General features: G+C 39.3%; 4 protein-coding genes across 6 annotated transcripts; all 4 read right to left on the bottom strand.

The window, feature by feature from the left end:
• Window positions 1-3164: 3164 nt before the first annotated feature.
• LOC132980574 (P2Y purinoceptor 13-like) lies at window positions 3165-7486 on the bottom strand. Of its 3 annotated transcripts, XM_061046773.1 has the most exons (5): window positions 7215-7485; window positions 6900-6959; window positions 5458-5679; window positions 4990-5379; window positions 3165-4102 (listed from the first exon to the last, which is right to left on the bottom strand). In XM_061046773.1, the coding sequence occupies exons 3-5, from the start codon at window positions 5638-5640 to the stop codon at window positions 3656-3658; spliced, it is 1020 nt and encodes a 339-aa protein (XP_060902756.1). In that variant the 5' UTR covers window positions 5641-5679; window positions 6900-6959; window positions 7215-7485; the 3' UTR covers window positions 3165-3655. The 3 variants fall into 3 exon arrangements, with proteins under 3 accessions (XP_060902756.1, XP_060902757.1, XP_060902755.1); XM_061046774.1 differs by lacking the exon at window positions 6900-6959 and having other exon boundaries at window positions 5458-5660; window positions 7215-7486; XM_061046772.1 differs by lacking the exon at window positions 7215-7485 and having other exon boundaries at window positions 5458-5660; window positions 6900-7187.
• Window positions 7487-8909: 1423 nt separating this feature from the next.
• LOC132979949 (P2Y purinoceptor 13-like) lies at window positions 8910-10671 on the bottom strand. Its single transcript, XM_061045773.1, has 2 exons — window positions 10644-10671; window positions 8910-10499 (listed from the first exon to the last, which is right to left on the bottom strand). The coding sequence occupies exons 1-2, from the start codon at window positions 10669-10671 to the stop codon at window positions 9487-9489; spliced, it is 1041 nt and encodes a 346-aa protein (XP_060901756.1). The 3' UTR covers window positions 8910-9486.
• Window positions 10672-13023: 2352 nt separating this feature from the next.
• Window positions 13024-14713, bottom strand: LOC132980593 (P2Y purinoceptor 13-like). Its single transcript, XM_061046805.1, has one exon. It carries the CDS (start codon window positions 14711-14713, stop codon window positions 13724-13726), a length of 990 nt encoding a protein of 329 aa, XP_060902788.1. The 3' UTR covers window positions 13024-13723.
• Window positions 14714-17035: 2322 nt separating this feature from the next.
• Window positions 17036-20238, bottom strand: p2ry12 (purinergic receptor P2Y12). Its single transcript, XM_061046771.1, has 3 exons — window positions 19987-20238; window positions 19457-19721; window positions 17036-18688 (listed from the first exon to the last, which is right to left on the bottom strand). Exons 2-3 carry the CDS (start codon window positions 19709-19711, stop codon window positions 17843-17845), a joined length of 1101 nt encoding a protein of 366 aa, XP_060902754.1. The 5' UTR covers window positions 19712-19721; window positions 19987-20238; the 3' UTR covers window positions 17036-17842.
• Between the last annotated feature and the right edge of the window lie 102 nt (window positions 20239-20340).

The raw sequence follows: 20340 nt of genomic DNA, 5'->3' as shown, positions 1-20340 counted from the left end.
TTCTTAGTTTTGATATTTTTAGTACTTATTTACTTTGTATTTAATATTATATTGTGTTTAGATTGCTAACATTGTATTTTTTACTCATATTGTGTGTTTGGATAACCTGCTGCTGTAACGCCACAATTTCCCAGTTTGGGATCAATAAAGTAATTCTATTTTATTCTATTCTAATAAGTGGCATAGTTTGAAGCACTTATGGAAACTCAATTTAAATGACTTGCCTTTATGTGATGTAGTGTAGCCTATGTAGTCTTCTCGTTGCCTTTTCAATTATCGTATGAACCTATTATCATAGGCCTACTTTATTCTAATTTTTATCTTTATTTTTTTGTATTGATTCATAATAAGAATAATAACAGTAGTAGTAATAATAACAATAACAAACATTATTATTATTATTATTATTATACTAATTATTATTATTATTACTGATGTTTGTTGATTCTGTGAAGACTGCAGAGAAGTAGAGGGGCACACGTTAACAGCAGTAAATTCATAATATTATTCAACTAAGGTAGAAGACGGGATTCATATTTAAAAAGAGAGCAGGAAGATGATAGGCTGACGGTGAGGGTGAGGCACCGCGCTATTGGATAGATGAGACCAGCTGACGAAGCAGCTGATTTCCCAACGCCATGAAACAGGAAGTGTAAATAAGCATGCAACACAGGGATGAACGAGAAATAATGATGAATTCAAAATATAGTCTTCGTGACTGAACTTACTCTTGAGCTTCATTAAACCTGTAAGTAAGTGTTGTGAGTTTAAAGTATTTACTTTTGTTGCTGTGTTGTGTCTCGGGATAACAAACTACAGCTGCCTTTTGGCTCACAGAACTTGTGCAATGCTCTTTTCAGGTGAGTCTAAAATATTCATCAATATTCAATTCTAGTCAGTGCAGAAGTCAGTTTCGCTCACCTCTTAAGAATGGGGTTAATCCACAGATGCTTTTTTTGTGGTGAATTTGACGTGTGTAATTGTTTACTTCTTTTGTTTAGAGTTTTGTTTTGTACCAATGTAACTGTGCTCGCCATGCATTGCCCAACAGAATCTCGTTTTGCTCTAATAGTTCTGCTGAATCTATTTTGATCGTTTTTTCTTTTTGTCTTGCATCCTTGGTACAAGAGTGCTATGCATAATTAATGGAAAATACAAATAATATAAAGGTCCAGATAAAAAACAAATGGTCCTTGACAATATCATTAAAATATGTTGCTTATTGACGATATATTATTATTAATACACTGACAATATACATTCACAAAACTCTCGCATTTACTGTTTTTTTTTGTATTTAAAATTGTATTTTGAGCTTAGACTCTAGGAAAAATAATTTACACTCCCCCTGGTGGCCGGCCTTAATCATTACAGATTTTAGTGAGTTATTCAAAGAATTGCTTCTCCCTTTTTATACTTACTTACTTACTTATTCCTCTTCACCCCTTACGGAAGTGATTCCCCAAAGATTTTCATCAACTTTTTTATTCAAAGGGAGTTATTCATCTTCAGAGTCAGGTTTAAAAACACCTACATAAAGCATTGACTGCTGTTACATCTTGAAACGTTGTCTTCTGTACTCTTTGCAGACCAAGTTTGAAATGAATTCCAAAAATAAAGGAATTTTGTAATTCGTTGGCAAAGGGCATGACAGTGTGATAAGTATAGATGTTTATGTGTTGATGTGTGTGGTGAGGGGTGGGGGGCTTGAAGTATTGTCATCTGAAGGGGGGCCTGACAGAACAAGTGTGGGAACCACTGCCTTATGGGATATAGGGCGTCAATGAGCTTCGCCCATTGCAGTCAACAGTCTTGGCGGTCTCGTTTTTTGATGCCCACGTGAATCAAAAAGCTGTGGCTACATTTTAGCCTGGATGTTTTTGAGTTTTGCTAAGCTTATGTGTTGAGTGAACTTTGTGTAAGTTGAAGAAGAGTGCATTTTTTTCCTCCCTGTTTGAACAAATGAATGAATCTCTTAATAGCATTTGCACCTACTGCTTAAGTAAGCTCTAAGCTGCTTTAAAGCCATTCCTCTGGTGTCTAGATGTAACAGTTTTTGAAACCTCTGATTTGCATCACTGATAATGCCATGTGAGCAGTATCATCTTGTTTCTGTAAACCTTTAACACACTTCCTTCATATAAAACTGTCAGTCCCCGCCCCACATTTATCCTGCTCCTTTCTGTCCCAAACTTGTGTCTGTGCATATGCTGCTTGGCAACACTATCTCCAGGGTTTATTTAATTTCCATGAACGTCATTTAGAATTTCCTATAATTCACCACTGCAGGGTCATCTGTCAGAGGATTTAATCTGAGGGTGACGAACGGTCGTTCCCCCGGCTGCAGTAGCCGCTCCGACCGTCGTGAAGCTCATTAATTTCCTGCCCAAATATAAGCCTCTGTCATAGCAGACAGAGGGTTAGGTGGAGGGAGATCATATTTCATTATTACATTAATCAGACCCACATGCAGACACCATTGTAAATCAGGTGGGAGGTGACATTAATCCTGCACAACCAGTTTGTGAATATCCTGCTGTGCCAATGTTGAAAAAAGTCAATTTATTCCAGTTTTTTTTTTGCCGCTTGTTCAATGCATGGACTGTTTAAATTTACATTCTATGGTTCAATGCAAGAAATGTGAGGCAATGATGCTAGTGCAATATTGTAAAAGTCTACTTCCAGAATGTTGCGGCGTTAGAAGATCAGGCTTACATTTGGGTTTGATTGAAAAAATAACCTCCAGCATAGATTATCAGTCTGTATTTCATTTTGCTCAATATGATCACAAGTTCCTCAGATAGCCAATAAGAAAATGTATTCTTTATAATCTAAACTAGATAGACAGCATGAGCCACACGCAGCCACCTCTATTAAAAGAAAATGGTGGTGATGGTGTTATAACATATACGTGAGGATGTTCGCTCTGAATCATATCACCATCGATGTCTGAGCGTCCGAGGTGGAGGAGGTGTGTTCAGGTGCTTTTATCCTCCACTATAGTTGGCTGCTTTTTGTCACAAAGATTGCTGCCATTTGACCGAGGCTTTTGCTTCTTCGTTCACATGAACTCAACCAGTTAAAGAAAGACAAACAGTTAATCCGGTGACAAAGCTTGGTTGACCTCTGTTTCTAAGATTGAATGAAGTCAAACATCATGCAGATTTAGTATCTAAAATATTAATTTTATTACGATAATACTATTGTTCTTTATACACAGTAGTTATAGCTTTAAGCTGTGCCTATTGCAGTTATGTTCCCCCTGCTCGTGTAATGGTTCAGTCCGTGGTTTCGCCGAGCGATCATTGGAGACCGATTACATGCTCAACATGTTCACCCTTTGGCCAATGTTCGGTGAAGGGAAAGTGCAGTCTGGAGGAGATTAGAGCAGAGGAAGTAAAACATGATAGAAAGGAAATGTGTTGGATGACTAAGCAAACAAAAGTGCTTGGTTAAGTACTCTTATCAAAAACACTTCTCATGGTTGGCATAACTACTTTGTACTCTTGCATTAAAATATTTACAACCTTTGCCTTTAAAAAATATATATTTATCCAAGTAATACACCTTCTTTTGGCCTCCCGCCGCCTACACAGTTACAGTAATTAATCATGTCCCTTTGTACATTGTCCCATGTGTTCCTGTTGCATCCTGGTCAGTTACTTTGGGCTATGTGTGACATCTCCAGCTGGGTTGACGTCACTGTGGGAGACTCCATGGTAGCTTTGTGGAGCGGCTTGTGACACAGTGCGGCTGTCAGTTTTTTCCTGAAAACCCTACACAGGAACACATAGATGAGCGGGTCCAGGCACACATTAGTGGCTGACAGCCACAGAGTGGTTTCCTTGGCGATGTAGAGTGCGTTCTGCGCCCGGCAGTGACTTGCCATGCTGCCCGTCTGGGTCAGAGTGTAGGGCACGCGTGCAAAGTGAAATGGGGCAAAGCAGATGAAAAACACCCCCACCACTACAAACACCTTTGCCTTGGTTCTGCGGCTTGTCGCTTGACATTTGCTCTTGGAGGCTTTGTAGGACTCATAAACCTTCTTGCTTATGAAGGTGTAGCAAACCACCATCAAGGCCAGCGTGCCCCAGAAAACAACCTGTAAAGTACAGACCACAGCATTTAGCAAGAAGGGAACTTCTCACAGATTTTCTCATGACACAGTTAAGTAGTAGTTAGGAAATGCAAAGGTCAGGTGGCTGTGTTAGCATGGCAACCATTATGTAAAAGCATAAACCACTGCATTACCTCTTGCAAGGCATTTGGTAAGCTTTCTTTGAGGCAGTTAAGAGCAAAACAGTTGATGGCACAATCACGGTTCTGGAAACTGTTTGCCTGTCTTTGTCCAATAACAGAATCCATACACTAGCATATTTTACGCTCTTTGTGTAATATGTTATGTGTTTGTCATCGTCAAGGATTTAATTCATGCAAAGTTAAAATGTAAATTTTTATTTTTTTAATTTACTACTCTGGTGCTGAAAGACCTATGGTGGAGACTACCTATGCTGGGATGGAGAAGTACCTATTTTGGACAAGTATAAATTAGTCCTACCTGTGTATGTTTGAGAAAATGGCCTGTAACACGCTGAACATTTAAACATTTATTCTGGATTCAGCACCCAGTTTTTTTTTTTTTTTTACATTACTTGTATTTGATTTTTTTCTGCCATTATTTCTGAGACTGATAAGACATTTAGGCACAACTACTTTAATTATTTTATCTTCAAGCAAAGCAGTTTTTATACAAATGTCTGCCCTTTAGTTGCCATGTCTGTTAAAAACAATTTTTCCAGACTGATTTTGTTATGTATTTCACAGTGTCAGGCCCTATGCTGCTGACCATGTTTCCAGTCTAAATAGTAACCCACCAGTTATTGGCACTTGTTCATATTTGTCTCACATGGATGGATTACATGACATTAGTGACGATCTCTTGCCAAGAGAGTGAATAACTGTATTGTCAAACTACGCCTTCAAATCTACCTGACAGAAGTAGTTGAATCCCTCGTGCCACAGCAGGCCGGCTCTGCTCTTCATGGAGGTGCACTTCAGTCGGCCCCCAGTAATCCGGGCCGGCTGGTCGCTTAGGATGACATTGGGCAGCGCCAGAGAAAGCATCACCACCCAGATAACCGCGCTCAGCACTTGACCAACACGGACCCGCTGCAGAGGGCTCTTCCCAAACGGCTTGACTATCTTCAGGTAGCGGTCCAGACTGATGAGGCCCAGCAGGAGGATGCTGATGTACATAGTGATGTAGAAGAGGACGGCAGAGTACCGGCAGTGGAAGGCACGTAGTCTCCAGGAGCCCACGCCTGCATCACTCAAGACTCTCAGAGGGATGGTCAGGGTCATCAGCAAATCAGCCACCACCTAAAAAAAAGGGAAGATTAGTCCTTGTTGTTTTGCACAAGCAACAAGATTAAAAAAAAAAAGCTCCTTTTGTCTTACCACATTTTTTAGAAAGACCACAAATGTTGAGGTGCTGGGGATGTTGAAGAAGATCCATGCAGCCAGAGAGTTCAGTATCAGGGCGACTACAAAGAGGACGCTGTACAGGCAGGGGAAGACCACAGCCGTCACACTGGTGTCCCGAACACACTTGATGGAAGTGTTTGACAGGCTGGTGTTCATTTTTCTGATCTTTGGTGGATCTTAAGAGGGATGAGAAAGGTAGGACATAAGGATAAAATATGACTGAACAGGCACTTCTTTCTCATGCATAAAATAATACATCAAAACTTTTTTTTGGAAGCAGCAGTGCCGTACAGCACAATAAATACACCAAAATCTATTCAAAAGAAAGTATACCTCTAGTTATATGTATATACAAATGTAATTGTGCAATATTTGAATGGAGAGATAATTTACTCATTAATAGTCGAGATAGAGAAGTTCTAATAAGGCTGTTCAGTTATTGTACAGTGAGTTAATGAACATTAACTGCACAAAATAAGTATCAAACAGGTTAGCAGCAAATCGTAAAAGGATGCTTTTCCAGTCTTCTGACTACTCAAAGCGCTTTTACACAGCATGTCACACGTACACATTCACACCCTGATGGCAGACGCTGCTATGTAAAGTGACAATCAGAAGTAATTTATCCCATTCACACACATTCATACGCCACTGACGAAGCAGCTGGATTAAGTGTCTTGCCCAAGGACATGTGGCTGTAGGAGCTGGGGATCAAACCCTCGACACTTGAGAGACGACCGACTTTACCACTGACCCACAAAAAAAAAAACAATGTCGTAGAGAGAGGGAGAGGAGCATAATATACTCAATATTTTAAGTAGCCTAAATCATACACATAAATTAAGTATAAAAACGGCATTCCGTTTTTGTTTTTTTACAGGACCTAGAATGATGGCTGCTCTATTTGGTCAGTAGGTGATTTGCTCTGTTATTATTTTTTCTGAAGATTAAAATACCTTCATGTCAAATCTCAATAAATTGCGACCACTTCTGCTGGAGCATAAAAATACTTTTCTTGAATTAAAACGTTTATAAAGTGTAATGGCTCTGTTTCTGCAGCTTGAGATGAAGATTCAGTAATATATGGTTGGACTTCTTATTTAGTGGAGCAGTGGGTTTGCATGGGTACACCTCTGAATGCATCAAACAAACAAACTCTTCCATCCGTTCGTTCTGAATTCTCCTCCTGCATGTCTGACAGTATATCTGCCTGTTGTGCTGCCTTTACATTGAAAACCTAGCTGCTTTGAATAACACTGAGCCCTGACGCAGGTGCTATGGCAACCAAGCTTTACATTACTGGCAACCTTTCGTCCGTTTTGCTGAGAAAACTAAAATGAGTTTACTTCTTGGACAAACTTTGCTCCGCTCAGACTTGTATTTAATCTAGAAGATTTACAGTGATTGATTCTTACCTTCGTCTTGTGTCCTTATGCTCTGTGACTGCAGGAGATGTGAGGATTAATACTGCACAGCTGTGAATAAATACACTATTTCAAAAAGAGGAAACGAGGATTATCAAATTCTTCTTTCCCCTTCTTACGAACAGGAAGCTAATGAAACAAAAGAAATAATTGAAATCCCCCTGTGTTACTTTAGTTTGTTTAAATCCTTTTAGACATAGACAGCCTACAACCCTATAAAGGTTTCAGCCTGCCTGTGTTCCTCTGTATCTCTCTCTCTCTCTCTCTCTCTCTCTTTAAGTGCATGTGTGTGTTTGATGCTCTTACAATGGGTGGTCTCTGCAGCTACTGTGTGGCTGTCTTGTCACAATCCCAACGAGTTTGCCAGTCTTCCTCCGGGTGAAAGCCCCCTTTCCTTCCTCGCTTCCTGCTCCAATTGTCTGCCGAGAGCCTTGTTCTGCTCCGTGCCAGTCCCCCTTCCTCTGCTAGCTTGCGTCAGGCTCCGTGGCGTGTTGACAGATGGAACACCAAAGCCACAGACCCATTGCTCGACACACATCTATAGACCTCCTGCCCCCCCCCCCCCCCCCCCCCATACCCACCTTTATCTGTCAGTCCAATTTGAGTCTCATGGCCAGTGTGACCGCGCCCTTAGGTGCTGATATTATGACCATTGCACCGTTAACTTGTTCCTGTTTGTGATTTCCTTCATTTATTTACAATAAATTCCAGCTATTCCACAGAAGTCTGTAAATGCAAAACTTTGTTCAGAAGAAGTGAAAGAGCTGTGCCTTTGCACTTTATGCACTGTTTGGCTTTGTTACAGTGTGACTCCCTTTTGTGCTATCTTGTTAAAAATAGTGCAGCCTGAGAACAACAGAATTATTTCCTCTGTGGGTTAGCTTGGGTCAGGACCAGGAAATATGACCGACAGGGGAAATAAGTATCTGAGAACTGACATGTGTTCAACAACAGAACCTCAAGTGAACCTTTATCTCATGTGACAAGGACGTGTTTTTGTTGTCATGTTTGACATTTTTGCACTGCACGCCAAGTGACGCCCCGTATGACCACATTTACCAGAACACTTTTTGTGTTTGTGTCTCAGCAAACTGTCGTGTTCAGTGGTTTTCATAAATAAAACCTCAGAAGAAAAAAGGCTGACTTTGCTTGTTTGGTTTATTAAACCTGTTACGGCTGCATGTCTTTCTGTCCTGTGTGTCCCTTTTCCTCCTCTGTTGTGCTTCACCCTGCAGGGGGATCGAACCATTTCTCAGCTATAGGTTCACCCGTCTCGGCCTCTTCAGGGTCAGAAAGGAATTTTTTGTTGTTGTTGCCTTTTGTTGCATCAGTTCTTATTTGAGCTTTGTTTAATGGTGTTGTTCTTCCAGTGTGCATTATTAATAAATCACATCTGAGTATTTTAAGGTATTGTACACATTTTAATTCGGTCCATTTGTGGATTGTTATTCACTTTATAAGGCTGCTGGAGTGTAACTGTCCCGTAATAGAAAAGCTAAATAAAACCATAAAAAGAACATGTGTCTTATTGAGCTACGCCAACAAATACTTATTACTACTATTCACCAAGAAAATAAAATGTTACAGATTTTTTACTGAGTTTAATACACACAAAAAATGAAGATCCTATTTTTTTTTTCATTTTTACAAAACCCTGAGCCTGCAGTAACTAGGAGCCATAATGTGAATTTGATATCATTTCCTGGTAATTTGCTGTGGCCGTGGTTTTACCTTATTTGTCGCTGTGCATTGCTGTAGCGGACAGTCAGACAAAGAGGTTGAGTGGGTTTGATTATTTTCAGTTGACCGTCATTGTCATCGTCATTGTTTTTTGTTTGGAATTATTTTTCACTCTTTTGTTTAATAAATCAACAAACTTATCTGGACTTTGAATTTTATTTTGGTGCGAACAAGTCACACTCACAGACCCACTTAGTCTCTGAGCGGCATTAGCTACCACTATAGTAAGAAAAAGTTTGTGTTTGTGTCGGGGCTACATAATCAAAAACGTCCTGCGCACTTTATTTGCTGTCGTTTAGATTAGAGAAGTAGAACTGATCATTTTCAAACATCTTTTGCTCTGTGCAGTTAGTCACTTTTCATGTGAAATGTGATAAGCACTGCAGGAAGTGATGATATTGGCGTATGATTTAATCTGCAGAGCTTTATACAAGCATCAACTTTTTTTTTCTGTAACCACAATCATACAACACGAGTATGAAAATCAAATATTGACGTACTTCAGCCTGCTTTTCATGACTCCGTCAGTCACTATCTTTGTTTCTGAAGAACTCTATTGGCTTTTTAAATTTATGGTAATATAAAAAACATGGTTTGTTGACAAAAACACAGCACGCTCACATCTCCTCACTGGCTGCACACTGTTTATCTCCACCGTTCTTGTATTTCCTGTTAGTGGTTTTCACAATATTTAAAGTGCCACTCTAACATGACAGCAGAGACAGAGCAGAAATCTATAGATAGACAGATCATACAGCATCTATAAATGAAACTATAATCTGACATTGAATCTACAAAATAATGAACATTTCAGAGCTGAACGTGGCAACCAGCTCTGTCAGAGTCTCGTCTTTGGCACAGAGCTTCCTGCTTTCTCTGCAGAGGCTCCACAAAACGAGACGGACAAGCTATTCATCATGGACTTCAGCGCTTCCTGAAACTCCCTGCACAGAAACATGTAGAGAAGTGGATTCATGCAGATGTTGGTGGTGGCAAACCAGAGGCTGAGGTCCTTTGCAAACCTTCCTAATAAATAGGAGCAGCTGGTGGTGGAGGAGTAGTTGACTTGTTGAAAAGTGTAGGGGATCCTGATAATGTGGTACGGTCCGAACGACACAAAAAACACGATGAGAACCAGAAAGACGCGCAGTTTGATCTTCTGCTTTCCCTGGTTGTTGTTGCTGCCGGAGTTTCTAAAAGACTGGATCACTTTGTTTGTGATGCAAATATAGCAAACCGCAATCACCACACTGACGAGCCAGAAAAACACATTCAAGGAAATCACCGTCCTTTCATGTGCTTCAAGTCCGGCCGGGCCTTTCAGCTTCATGCAAGTGCTGATCTTTGTCATGTTGGCGAGCGATTTGTTACTCAGAATGATATTTGGTAGAGCGGAGCCTCCAAACAAGATCACCCACACTGATCCTGAAACCACTTTGCTAAAGGTCAGATTACTGAACACTTTGCTGTGGGGCATCATGATCTTGAAGAAACGGTCCAGACTGATCAAGCCCAACAGAGTAATACATGTGTACAGTGTACTGTAGAACATGGTGCTGAAATAACGGCATGAAAGTACAAACAACATGTGCGATGTGCCCGGCAGGTCACTTGCAGCTTTGATCGGGACGAGGACCGTCATAACGATGTCAGCAGCTACTAGGTTTTTCAGGTACACAATGAAGGTGGATCCAGATTTGAGGTGCAGAAACACCCAGGCTGCCACGCTGTTCAGCAGCAAAGCTATGGGGAATAAAAGAAAGTAAAGAGCAGGGGCAATGTGTGGGTCGTAGATGAAACCTTCACAACCTGACTCATTGTAAGATGTTCCATTCAGTGCCGTCGCTGCGCCTGAGGAAGGTGGAAATGCATGTTAGAACACACAAAGAAACGTTATCTTCAGGTATATTATTATCATTATATTTCAGGTTTTGTATGATCTTGTCGGTTGTTTTTCCACTTTTCTTTTATAACATCAAAGATTTCTTTGCTCACCCTGTTGGCTTATGTCGAACGGATCCATCCGTGCATCCATTTTTTTGTCCCTTCTGTGTGTCACAGTTGCAAGCCTAGCAAAGAAAAAGAAGCAGCAAGTTGTTTAACGTGGTGTTCACTGCAGAGTAGTGTGAAATATATCCCCTTTTTTTTGTTTAAATAAAGAAAACTTTTTAATCTTTTTCATTACATATCAATGCCATTTTACAACACATTTCATCACACTAAACAAAAAATGTCAAATAAAAAAAATCTGAATACAAATACTAATATAATAGAATCAATAAAGGGTTGCTTGTAGTTTTGAGTCCTTCTTTTACTTCTGATTGACTCAATGAGGTATAAAGGGAAACAATGAGTGTCCCTCAGTAGTTCCCTACACATTTTTTTTTTCCAAATACCTAATTCTTGTAAAGAAAGAGATAAAAAATGTGAGAAGCACAGGGCTCCCCGAATGGCTTTAAACCCAAATCAAAGCACTTTATGCTTCAGTATCTTTTTAGCTTTCTGTCAAGCTGAAATAACCTTGACTGGGTGTCGCTTCAACTTCAACAAACTGCTTATTCTCCTGCAACTTTTAACCACAATTGTGGTCATTTTTCTAATACTGTGTGAACTTCCTGTGCTTGTTTGTGCCACAGTTCATTTTATAAAGTGTTATTTGAGACCTCTTCAAAAGGACACAGCAGAAGATGTAGCAACTCTTTGAATAGAATAGAATGCTTTATTGTTACAGATGTACAAAGAAGTTTTCATCTCATTGTGTTAAAGAAATATGTATTTACAAATCATTTAAAATCCCAGTTCTAATTCTAAATATACATCACTTCATTTATGCAGCTCTTGATCTACTTTTTTTAATGAATTAGTCATAAAAATAGAAGACATCTTGATAATAACTTACCGTTGATGACTCGACTCAGTCCTCACAAAACCGAAGCTTCAGGACGGATCTGTGTGCATGTACTGAAATGGTAGGTGTTGAAGAAACTCTGTGGATGTACCTGGCAAACAAATCAATGTCTCATCAGTGAGGACAGAATTGGGAACATATGCAAAACTAGGAAAAACGTAGTGGTCTTTAACCAAAAACAAAATGTGCATTATACACACAGCCCGTAGTGAGAAAGGAGCAGTGATTGGATAAATGAGTAGATGGGGTGAGCGCTTGGGTTTTGGAGTCTCCTTTGTTTCTTTCTTTGTTTTTTTTTTGATTACATTTTGGCTCAGATATTATTGCTTCTGTATTGTCTTTCCAAAACTGATCAGAGTCTGATTTTATTTTTTTTCCACGGACCAGTTACACCAACCAATGTATCATTCTGGTCATAATCCTTGAAATCATTAATCATTACGAATGTAATGTAGTTTGGCTCTAGCTGAGCATTATTAGAAAGATTAACTACACATCATATTTCCACTGCTTGCCATCTTTTTGTTGTGTATTGATGGCAACAGAAAATAAACCTTGATGTCAAATATTGTAGCTTTATTGGTTAATATAATTAATTCAATGGAAACTTTGATTACTGATTGATTACATCTTCTTTTTTTAAGATTTATTTTCTGGCTTTTTATGCCTTTAAGTCAGAGATAGGACGCTGGATAAAGTCTGAAACCGGGGAGAGAGATGTTGGGGAATGACATGCAGGAGAGGAGCCACAGGTCAGATTCAAACCCAAGCTATACCCGCTCTTGTGGACTTAAGCATCTGTACATGAGGCGAATGCACTAACCGGAAGGCTAACAGCACCCCTGATTACATCATTTAAAACAAGAATAAAAGAGTTGTTCTTGCAGCAAATGGTGCAGTGACATCATCTAACCAACAGGGGGCCTCAGCTTTTACAGCTGGTGCAGGTGACTCCCAGTAGATTTATGTTTCTAGTTCAATTTCAGTAAAGCCATTTAAAATCGTTTGCCAAAAAGTAAAAGCACGCGTCAGTTCCCAAATGTGAAAGCTGCAGTGAATTGTGCTGACTAACGAAGTGGCTGCATTGCTATTTCATTTCTAACTTTACTGTTTGCACCGAGGTAGACATTGCTGCACAATGACATTGCTAATGACTTACAGAGATAATGAAAACCGGAATATAGGAATCAGTTTAACTTAACAAAGCTCTTAAATTAGGAAGCTATAAAACTTGGACACATGGTGATTAGAATTGTTGTGGAATGATTTATACTACCACTCATTTCAACAACTAAAACAAAGGGTCTCGTCTTTTTATGGTTCAGTTATATGATGCCTCTGAGCTGCAGAAAAATAATCCCTGTTTAGACTCTTGGGTTACTTCTTGTGCAATAAAAGTAACACAAATAACTGCATTTTTCACAAACAGGAAAACAAAACAAAACTTTATGTAACTACAAACTCAAATTTATTAACAAAAATCCCATATCCAATAAATATATATATCTATAAGTACATGTACATGTCACTGCATAGAGACACACACTGAGACCTGACCACTGAGTTTAACATAGAGCTTCGTGTGTTCAAACGTTATAACTCATTTGATTGCAAGCAATGACAAACGTGTATATTACATTTTTAAACTTTTGTACCCTGTCAATAAACTGTCATATCTATCTGATGTAGTAAATCAATCATGTTTCTGCCTGTTTTTTTTTCACTGTATAGTATATGGACAGTCTTACTTAGGTCACTAGAGGGCAGTATAGCATCAAATTTAAAGCTCATACCAGTAAGTCAGTGTAAGACTGCTAAGGTCCCTTACTTCCTGAAAGTAGCGCATGAATAAAATCCATATTAAATTGTATTTAGTTGTGTTTATTGTCTGTAACTTCTACTGCTGGGTAAGTGTCAGTACATGATATTGCCAGCACACTGCAGAGAACGTAAAGATAAGTTAGTGCTATGTACATTTAAAAGACAGTAGGCAAATATTTTTAATCAGAAAACACTTCTTAAACATACCCAGCACAGTATCAGTAAGGTAAAAAGTTAGGCTATGGCTTTGTCCACAGGTGGCGCCAAAGATCAAATTGAACCTGCAGGAGCTTTAAATGTGTCACACTTCAAAAGTTTTTTGTTCCCACTAATAAATGGCTTACTTCTACTGCGAAGTCTCCTCTCTTTCTCCTGAATATAACCGGACACTGATGCCTCTAGCCTTCAGCATGTCCACCAGTTTGTCTCTGTATTCCCTGCACAGGTATACGTAGAGGACCGGGTCCAGACAAGCATTAGTGGTCGACAGCCACAGGCATAATGTTTGGCCTGTTGTCAACCATGTTTGCGTGCAGCCACCAATGCCCATCACTTCAAGCAATGTGCTGGGAATACGGATAATGTGCAGAGGCACAAAACACACAAAGAACACCAGAAGAATCGAGAAGACTCGTAGCTTGGTCTTCTTCTTCCCTTGGCTGTTGTTGCTCCCTGAGTTTCTGAAGGACTGCAGGACTTTCAGGGTGATGCATGCATAGCAGAACACAATCAGTATGCTGACGAGCCAGAATAGGGCATCCATGGAGAGGACTACATACTTGTGAAGGGTCACACCAGCTGGACTTTTCATGGACATGCAGAAATCTGCTGTCATATTTAGAGGACTCTGGTCTGTCAGAATGATTGTTGGGATAACTGTGCCGGTAAATAACAGCAACCAAACCAAGCTGGATGTAACACGACTGAAGGTAACACTTTGTCCCAACAGCTTCCCAAATGGGCGAACAATTTTGAAGAAGCGGTCGAGGCTGATGAGACCCATCAAGGTGATACCCGTGTACAAACAGTTGTAGAAGATGACGGAAGAGTAGCGACAGTCGAACGCCCGCAACCACACTGTTGCTCCCGGTAGCTCGCTAGCTGCCTTCGTCGGAAGCATCAGTATCATGAGGAGGTCAGCAGCCACCAGGTTCTTCAGATACACAATGAAGGTAGACGAAGACGGGAGGTGAAAGGACACCCATGCAGCTACCCCATTGAGCAGCAATGCAAAGGGGATCAGAAGTAAGTAAAGGCACACGATGGCAACATTTACTGTCACAACGCTGAAGGGAGCGCAGTCATGGGAGACTCGTGCAGTGTAGTTGGACGTCATTGTTAAATCTGGGGTAAAAAAGAGACACAGGGATGAAAGACAAAGTCAACAGGATTTTTGAACTGGTCTCAGAACAACTCCTTGGAATGGTAATCAGCAGGGAGTTAGCCTATGTAGGCTATTAAGATCAGACCGATATCGACACTGTTTGCATCAGTGGATGAAAGACTTATTTGCATGAATTTATGTAAAGCATTGTGTAGCGATGTGAAAAAATAACATCATGTTCATTCCATTTTCAGATTTAACTGATTGGGCTGATGTGAGTTAGGATTTCATTTTTCTGTGGCCAGTCACTGCCGGGGCACCTGCCTAAGACAACAACTGCTCTAAATGTGCCTCAGCCTACCCTGATTTGCATTCATCATTACGCAAAACATTTGTTACTATAATTTGGTTTTGAATGCTCGACCGGAGCATTTGAATGCGTCCTGGAACCTGACACTTCCACTTTCTACTCTGAATAAGAGAAGTTGTGTCATTGTTGGATTTTTTTTTCTACATGCAAAATAAAAACAGGTTAAGTTACTTTACTATCACACACAGTAACAATGTTTTTTTTTTAATATGTATTTGTTTATTTGATATGGACATACAGAAACATCTGTGCTGTAACAGCACTGTTCTATTTGTTTATAGCAATATAATCTGCAACACCTGTCCAAAGGAGGCTTTTAGAAATAAAAGATAGAAATAAAGAAAAACAGATAACATACATATATACCAAATAATAGTCGCAATCCCTTTGCCCTCAAGATCATTGTTGCCTCAAAGATTCTTTAATTTGTCTGATTTTCTTTGCTATTGGTTAAAAACGTGTTATCAGTTTTTCTGCTTTACCCCTGAGTGATATGTGTTTAAATTTGATGCAATTAGTGTCTTTTGTGCAGTTAAGCTTAAACCTACTTTACGTGTGAACATATAGAGAATGGTCTCCAACAATAGAAACTACCTGCTTTAACTGTTGATAGAGAAAAGCACTTGTTTGGCATTCATGTAGTTGAGTCAAATTAAAGCTTCTGTGCAAAATACGTATCTGAGCATGATTAGGTTTCATCGGACTTTTGTAATTTTTCTTTTGTCAAACAACCAAATTCAATTATTTTAAGCAATTTGTCATCTTTACAGGAGGAAAACGTTACCTTTGCTTCAGATAATATTGAGAAAGTTAACTATCCAGACCCAATGAAGTTTCTCTAGTCGCACTGATACAGTTAACTCTTTGGAAACTTTTGTTTAGGAAATAATAAGACTGAAGCTGTTTTCTTGTGTTCACTCAAAATAACAAAATCTAATATGTAATGTCCCTAGTCACACCTATATCTAATCTGAAACATTTATTACAACACATTTTACACAATATTAAGTCACTCACCGATGGTCATGATGTCCTTACCTTCACACTGGAACACCTGGCATGGTTAACACCTTCCAAAGATGGTTGACCGACGATGTTCAAGCCAATTCAACCAGAAAGATGCAAACCATGAATACAGAGCTGCTGTGGAGGGAAAAGGTATTCAAATGGCATATACTGGGCTTAACCATGTTTTTTCAGCTTACAATAATTCAATCTCTGGACTTGAACTTCAAATCCAGGTATTGTCCCCCCCCCACACACACACGCACACAATATCAAACACACACACAATCATATAGTACAGCTGTAACAATTTAGGGACATATTATCAATCATTGCAATCATTTTCTTCAAGTACTTTACCGTCATGAGTTTACTGCTTCGGTGGATTTATAAAATGCTGATGTTATTATACTGTGATAGATAACAGATGACAATAAATGTTTCTTCAATTATTTTCCTATCAGTAAAATTCTTAACCTAATCATGTTGACTTTAAGAGTTTATTATTCCTTTCCTAGAAATAAAAAGTTATTAGTTACATTTTGAGATTCAGTCAATGATACTAGTGAATAGAGCTCATTAAGGGTAGAGGTACTTTCTCAACAAAAGGAAGTACACTTTAAGTGCTTAACATCATACTGGGGTATGGTTAAGAAATCTGGAAAAAAAATGCCAACCGTCGAATAACCGGACCAACCAAATTGCAGAAGTATAATAACTTTCTTTTTCGTTATGATTTCTCTGGAACCGGTCTGTCCAAAATTTCAGCTTATGCATTTCAACAGAGCGTAACCCAGTCCTGTGGAAGGGCCCTTTTGGTCTGTCTTTTGGTACTTCACTCTCCTTAGCTGGTTACTACATAGACAAGCATTCTTGATTGAAGCAACAGAAAAAAAAATCCCACATGTAGAGTTCACACCAAATTTAATCTGCTATACTGTCCAAAGAAATCATGCATGTTCAACAATAAGAGATCTTTATTGACATGAGTTTATTGGTCAAAGTTGAGGTTAAATATACAGGTAGGAAGAGGATTAGTTATATCTTCAGTTTTTTAAATGAATACATGCTGTTTGTTCTTTGAAAGACAGAGTTATGGCAATCTAAAAGAGGAACTGCAGGATGTTGTTGTTAAGTGGAATAGAGAACAGAAAGGATAACTTCAGGTTTGGTCACAAGTCAGCAATCAAAAATGTTTGTGTGGATGTTTGTGCTTCTTGACTTCTCTAACAGGAAATACTTTTATTGTTAATATTTTACAGGGAGTTAAAATAGGTTGATTTCCTTAAAGCTTTTGTATTTTTAAGCTTATGATCAAACAGACTGAAATAAATACTGATACCTCTATATGACCTAAAAAAAAAAGGAAACAAGACCATCTGCAACAAGATTGATACCTACTATTGAATTATTGAAACGTGTTACTGCTGCAGTATGGTAGGTATAGGCTATCAGATGAGGGGATTGACAGAACGTTATCAAAACAGCCTTAGTTTACATTTTTAGGGCAAATATTCATGTTCAATATTCAAGTGATACACCTGACTGTTAAAAAGAGGCAGGGTTACATTTCTTATGGTCTCATGGTTTTAATATGTTAATGTAATCATTTTGTGATTTTTATCAGCATGAATATGCTCTGCAATAGTCATTTCATGTTGTTTTTTAGGAATGACTGTCAACATGGGGATGAACACAAGTGAGAGAACAGGTCACTTTGTCTTTCATCATGTTAAAAAAAACCCTCTTTACTTGTTGTAATGGCCCTATGTACACACAGAGGAGTCTCTCATAGGCGTGCTGTCTGTGTCCGTGTCCGACCCCCTCTTTAGCAGCCTGCTACAGGTACCATGCGGCAGCTTCAGGGTCTTGAACAGAGTGGTCCGGAAGGACTTGCAGAGGAAGAAGTAGATGAGAGGGTCCAGAAGAGAGTTTGAGGATGAGAGGAAGAGCGTGCTTTCCTTCAGCTGAAAGAAGAAGAGTTTGAGTTTGCAGTCAAACATAACCACATGGGTCTGGCTGATCGTGTACGGCACGCGGGCAAAGTGAAACGGCACAAAGCACACAAAGAAAACGGCCAGAACCAGGAACACGTTTGCACTCATTTTTCTTTTAGCCTGTCCTGGCTTTCGAACGGTGCCTCCACTGGATGCTTTACAAATATTTGCCCCGGTGCCCTGAGATTTGGTGCGGGAGTAGGATCTGTACAGCTCTTTTGTGATTAGAGTGTAGCAAACCACCACAGTCACCAGGTTGCTCCAGAAAACGACCTGACAGGTATAATTCACAACCTCATGCCAGTAAAGCCCAGCATCGCTCTTCAATTCACTGCACTTAAAATGTGGAGACTTGGGCGTTTTACTCGTCAGGAACACGTTAGGTAGACAGAGAATGAGCTGGAACGTCCAGATGGCCCCTGAGAGGATTTTGCGACGGGCCAACCGGGCCGCGTTAGTCCCCCTGAACGGCTTGAGGGTCTTCCTGCAGCGGTCGATGCTGATGAGGCCGAAGAAGAGGATGCTGATGTACATGGTGAGGTAGAAGAGCACTGAGGAGACCCGACACACAAATATACGCAGCCCAGTCGAGCCGATGTTGGAGTCTGATAACACCTGTGGAAACACAGACTTACATTAAACCAAAGTCTATTACAAAGTTGATAAGCTTACGGAATAAGCTGGATTCTCTAAGTATCCCCCTTAATAATCAGAAAAACATTTGTTGTTATTTATAAAGATAAGATAAACTTTATTGATCCCCCGTGGGGGAAATTTGTTTATAAATTTATAAAGAAAGAAGAACATTTTGGGTGCCAAATTTTTAGCCAATTGTTTTAGAGACTGAGTATTAACTTAAAATAATGAAAATAATTTCCTACTCTATTGGAAATTTAAAAAAAAACAATCAATTGGGATGCCAAATTGTCAATAAAGGGTTTTAGAGATACAGTAGATACCTCTTATATTGAAAATAATTGACTAATTAATATGGAAATATATTAATAAAAACATCTGGAATGGCAAATTGCGATTTTTAGGGTATAAAGATTAAATTGATAAATGTATTAATTAAAATTGTTCAAACGATTTATGCACGATTTGTGTTTTAGGAACTCAGAATGACGACTTTTAAAAGTGGCTGCTGGTACCCTTTAGAAATATGTTATAAATATTAAGAAAAATAACTCATGACCTTAATTGACCTTAAATAAATCGCTTGAATAAGAACTCATCAAGAAGAGATTTTTTTACAACCTTCTTTTTCTGACATTGTTCTCATGCATGCCCCACAACTAATCCATTTGATGTAGTTAAAAAGAAACGTTAATAAACACATCAGTTACAGTTTTATTCAGTGTGCCTTATAAATGAATAAGTTACCTTGAAAGGGAATGTTAAGGTCATGATGACATCCGCCACCACAATATTCTTCAGGTATATGATGAAGTGAGACTTGGATGGAATGCGAAAAAACACCCACACCGCCACCCCATTAAGGGTCAGCCCGACCAGAAAGAGAAAGGAGTAGAGAACTGGAAAAACCACCGTTTTCAGAACATTGTCACGGGAACATGTGCTGTTGGTGCGGCTGCTGTGATTGCCAGAGGACAGGGGGAAGGTTGTAAAACTCTCCATGAGTAATTATCTAAAAAAAAAAGAAGTATGTACTTTTTAAAACAAGTTGATATCCAATACAGTTTTGCAGTTGTGTAGATCATTATTGTGCACATGTTCAGTTGGCATTGATACCTTTCACAGTAAGAGTATCCAATAATTTCACTTTCCTGAAGGCTATAGTTTGATCACATGCATGACTGGTTGCCTTGCCTTTATGCAAACAGCATTTGTTTAAGTGAGCACATCTACCTCGATTTTATATGATGATTACTATGTAAGGTTTTGTAACTGACCTGGTATTTATTCAGTCGTATCTCAGTGTTGTTCCATCAAGGTCCCAGTGCACGCTGTCCTCAATGTTGAGGGGTTTTAGGTCCCTCTCTCTTCTTTATTTTGTACAACATTGGATCTGACACTGTCCATGTGTCTGGTCTTCAGAGTTTAAAGATTGCAAATAAGTGTGCGGGCTGCCCATGTGCCTGGTCAACAGTTCAAATGTTGCAAACAAAGTGTGTGTGCATTTATCTGTTTGCATGCTGTCGATACACCAGTAACCGGAAGACTTTATTTTTTTCCTTCTCCTTTTTGTTTCCTGTCACGAATAGAGAAAGGCTGAAGCCTCTAGTCTGGCTCTAATTTCACAGAAA

This window comes from Labrus mixtus, chromosome 9 (genome assembly GCF_963584025.1).
Source record: "Labrus mixtus chromosome 9, fLabMix1.1, whole genome shotgun sequence".
In the NCBI taxonomy this organism is placed as follows: Eukaryota; Metazoa; Chordata; class Actinopteri; order Labriformes; family Labridae; genus Labrus; species Labrus mixtus.
This window is presented reverse-complemented; position numbering and strand designations above follow the sequence as displayed.

What these genes read in the sequence shown, in the direction of transcription:
- LOC132980574 (XM_061046774.1), bottom strand. Translation starts at nt 5,640, where the DNA reads ATGAACACCAGCCTGTCAAACACTTCCATCAAGTGTGTTCGGGACACC. An exon ending in TGGTCTTTCTAAAAAATGTG is followed by an intron (nt 5,380 to 5,457) that starts GTAAGACAAAAG and finishes CCTTTTTTTTAG; the next exon opens with GTGGTGGCTGATTTGCTGAT. An exon ending in GATTCAACTACTTCTGTCAG is followed by an intron (nt 4,103 to 4,989) that starts GTAGATTTGAAG and finishes TGTACTTTACAG; the next exon opens with GTTGTTTTCTGGGGCACGCT.
- LOC132979949 (XM_061045773.1), bottom strand. Translation starts at nt 10,671, where the DNA reads ATGGATCCGTTCGACATAAGCCAACAGG. An exon ending in GTTCGACATAAGCCAACAGG is followed by an intron (nt 10,500 to 10,643) that starts GTGAGCAAAGAA and finishes CACCTTCCTCAG; the next exon opens with GCGCAGCGACGGCACTGAAT.
- LOC132980593 (XM_061046805.1), bottom strand. Translation starts at nt 14,713, where the DNA reads ATGACGTCCAACTACACTGCACGAGTCTCCCATGACTGCGCTCCCTTC.
- p2ry12 (XM_061046771.1), bottom strand. Translation starts at nt 19,711, where the DNA reads ATGGAGAGTTTTACAACCTTCCCCCTGTCCTCTGGCAATCACAGCAGC. An exon ending in CCTTAACATTCCCTTTCAAG is followed by an intron (nt 18,689 to 19,456) that starts GTAACTTATTCA and finishes GTGTTTCCACAG; the next exon opens with GTGTTATCAGACTCCAACAT.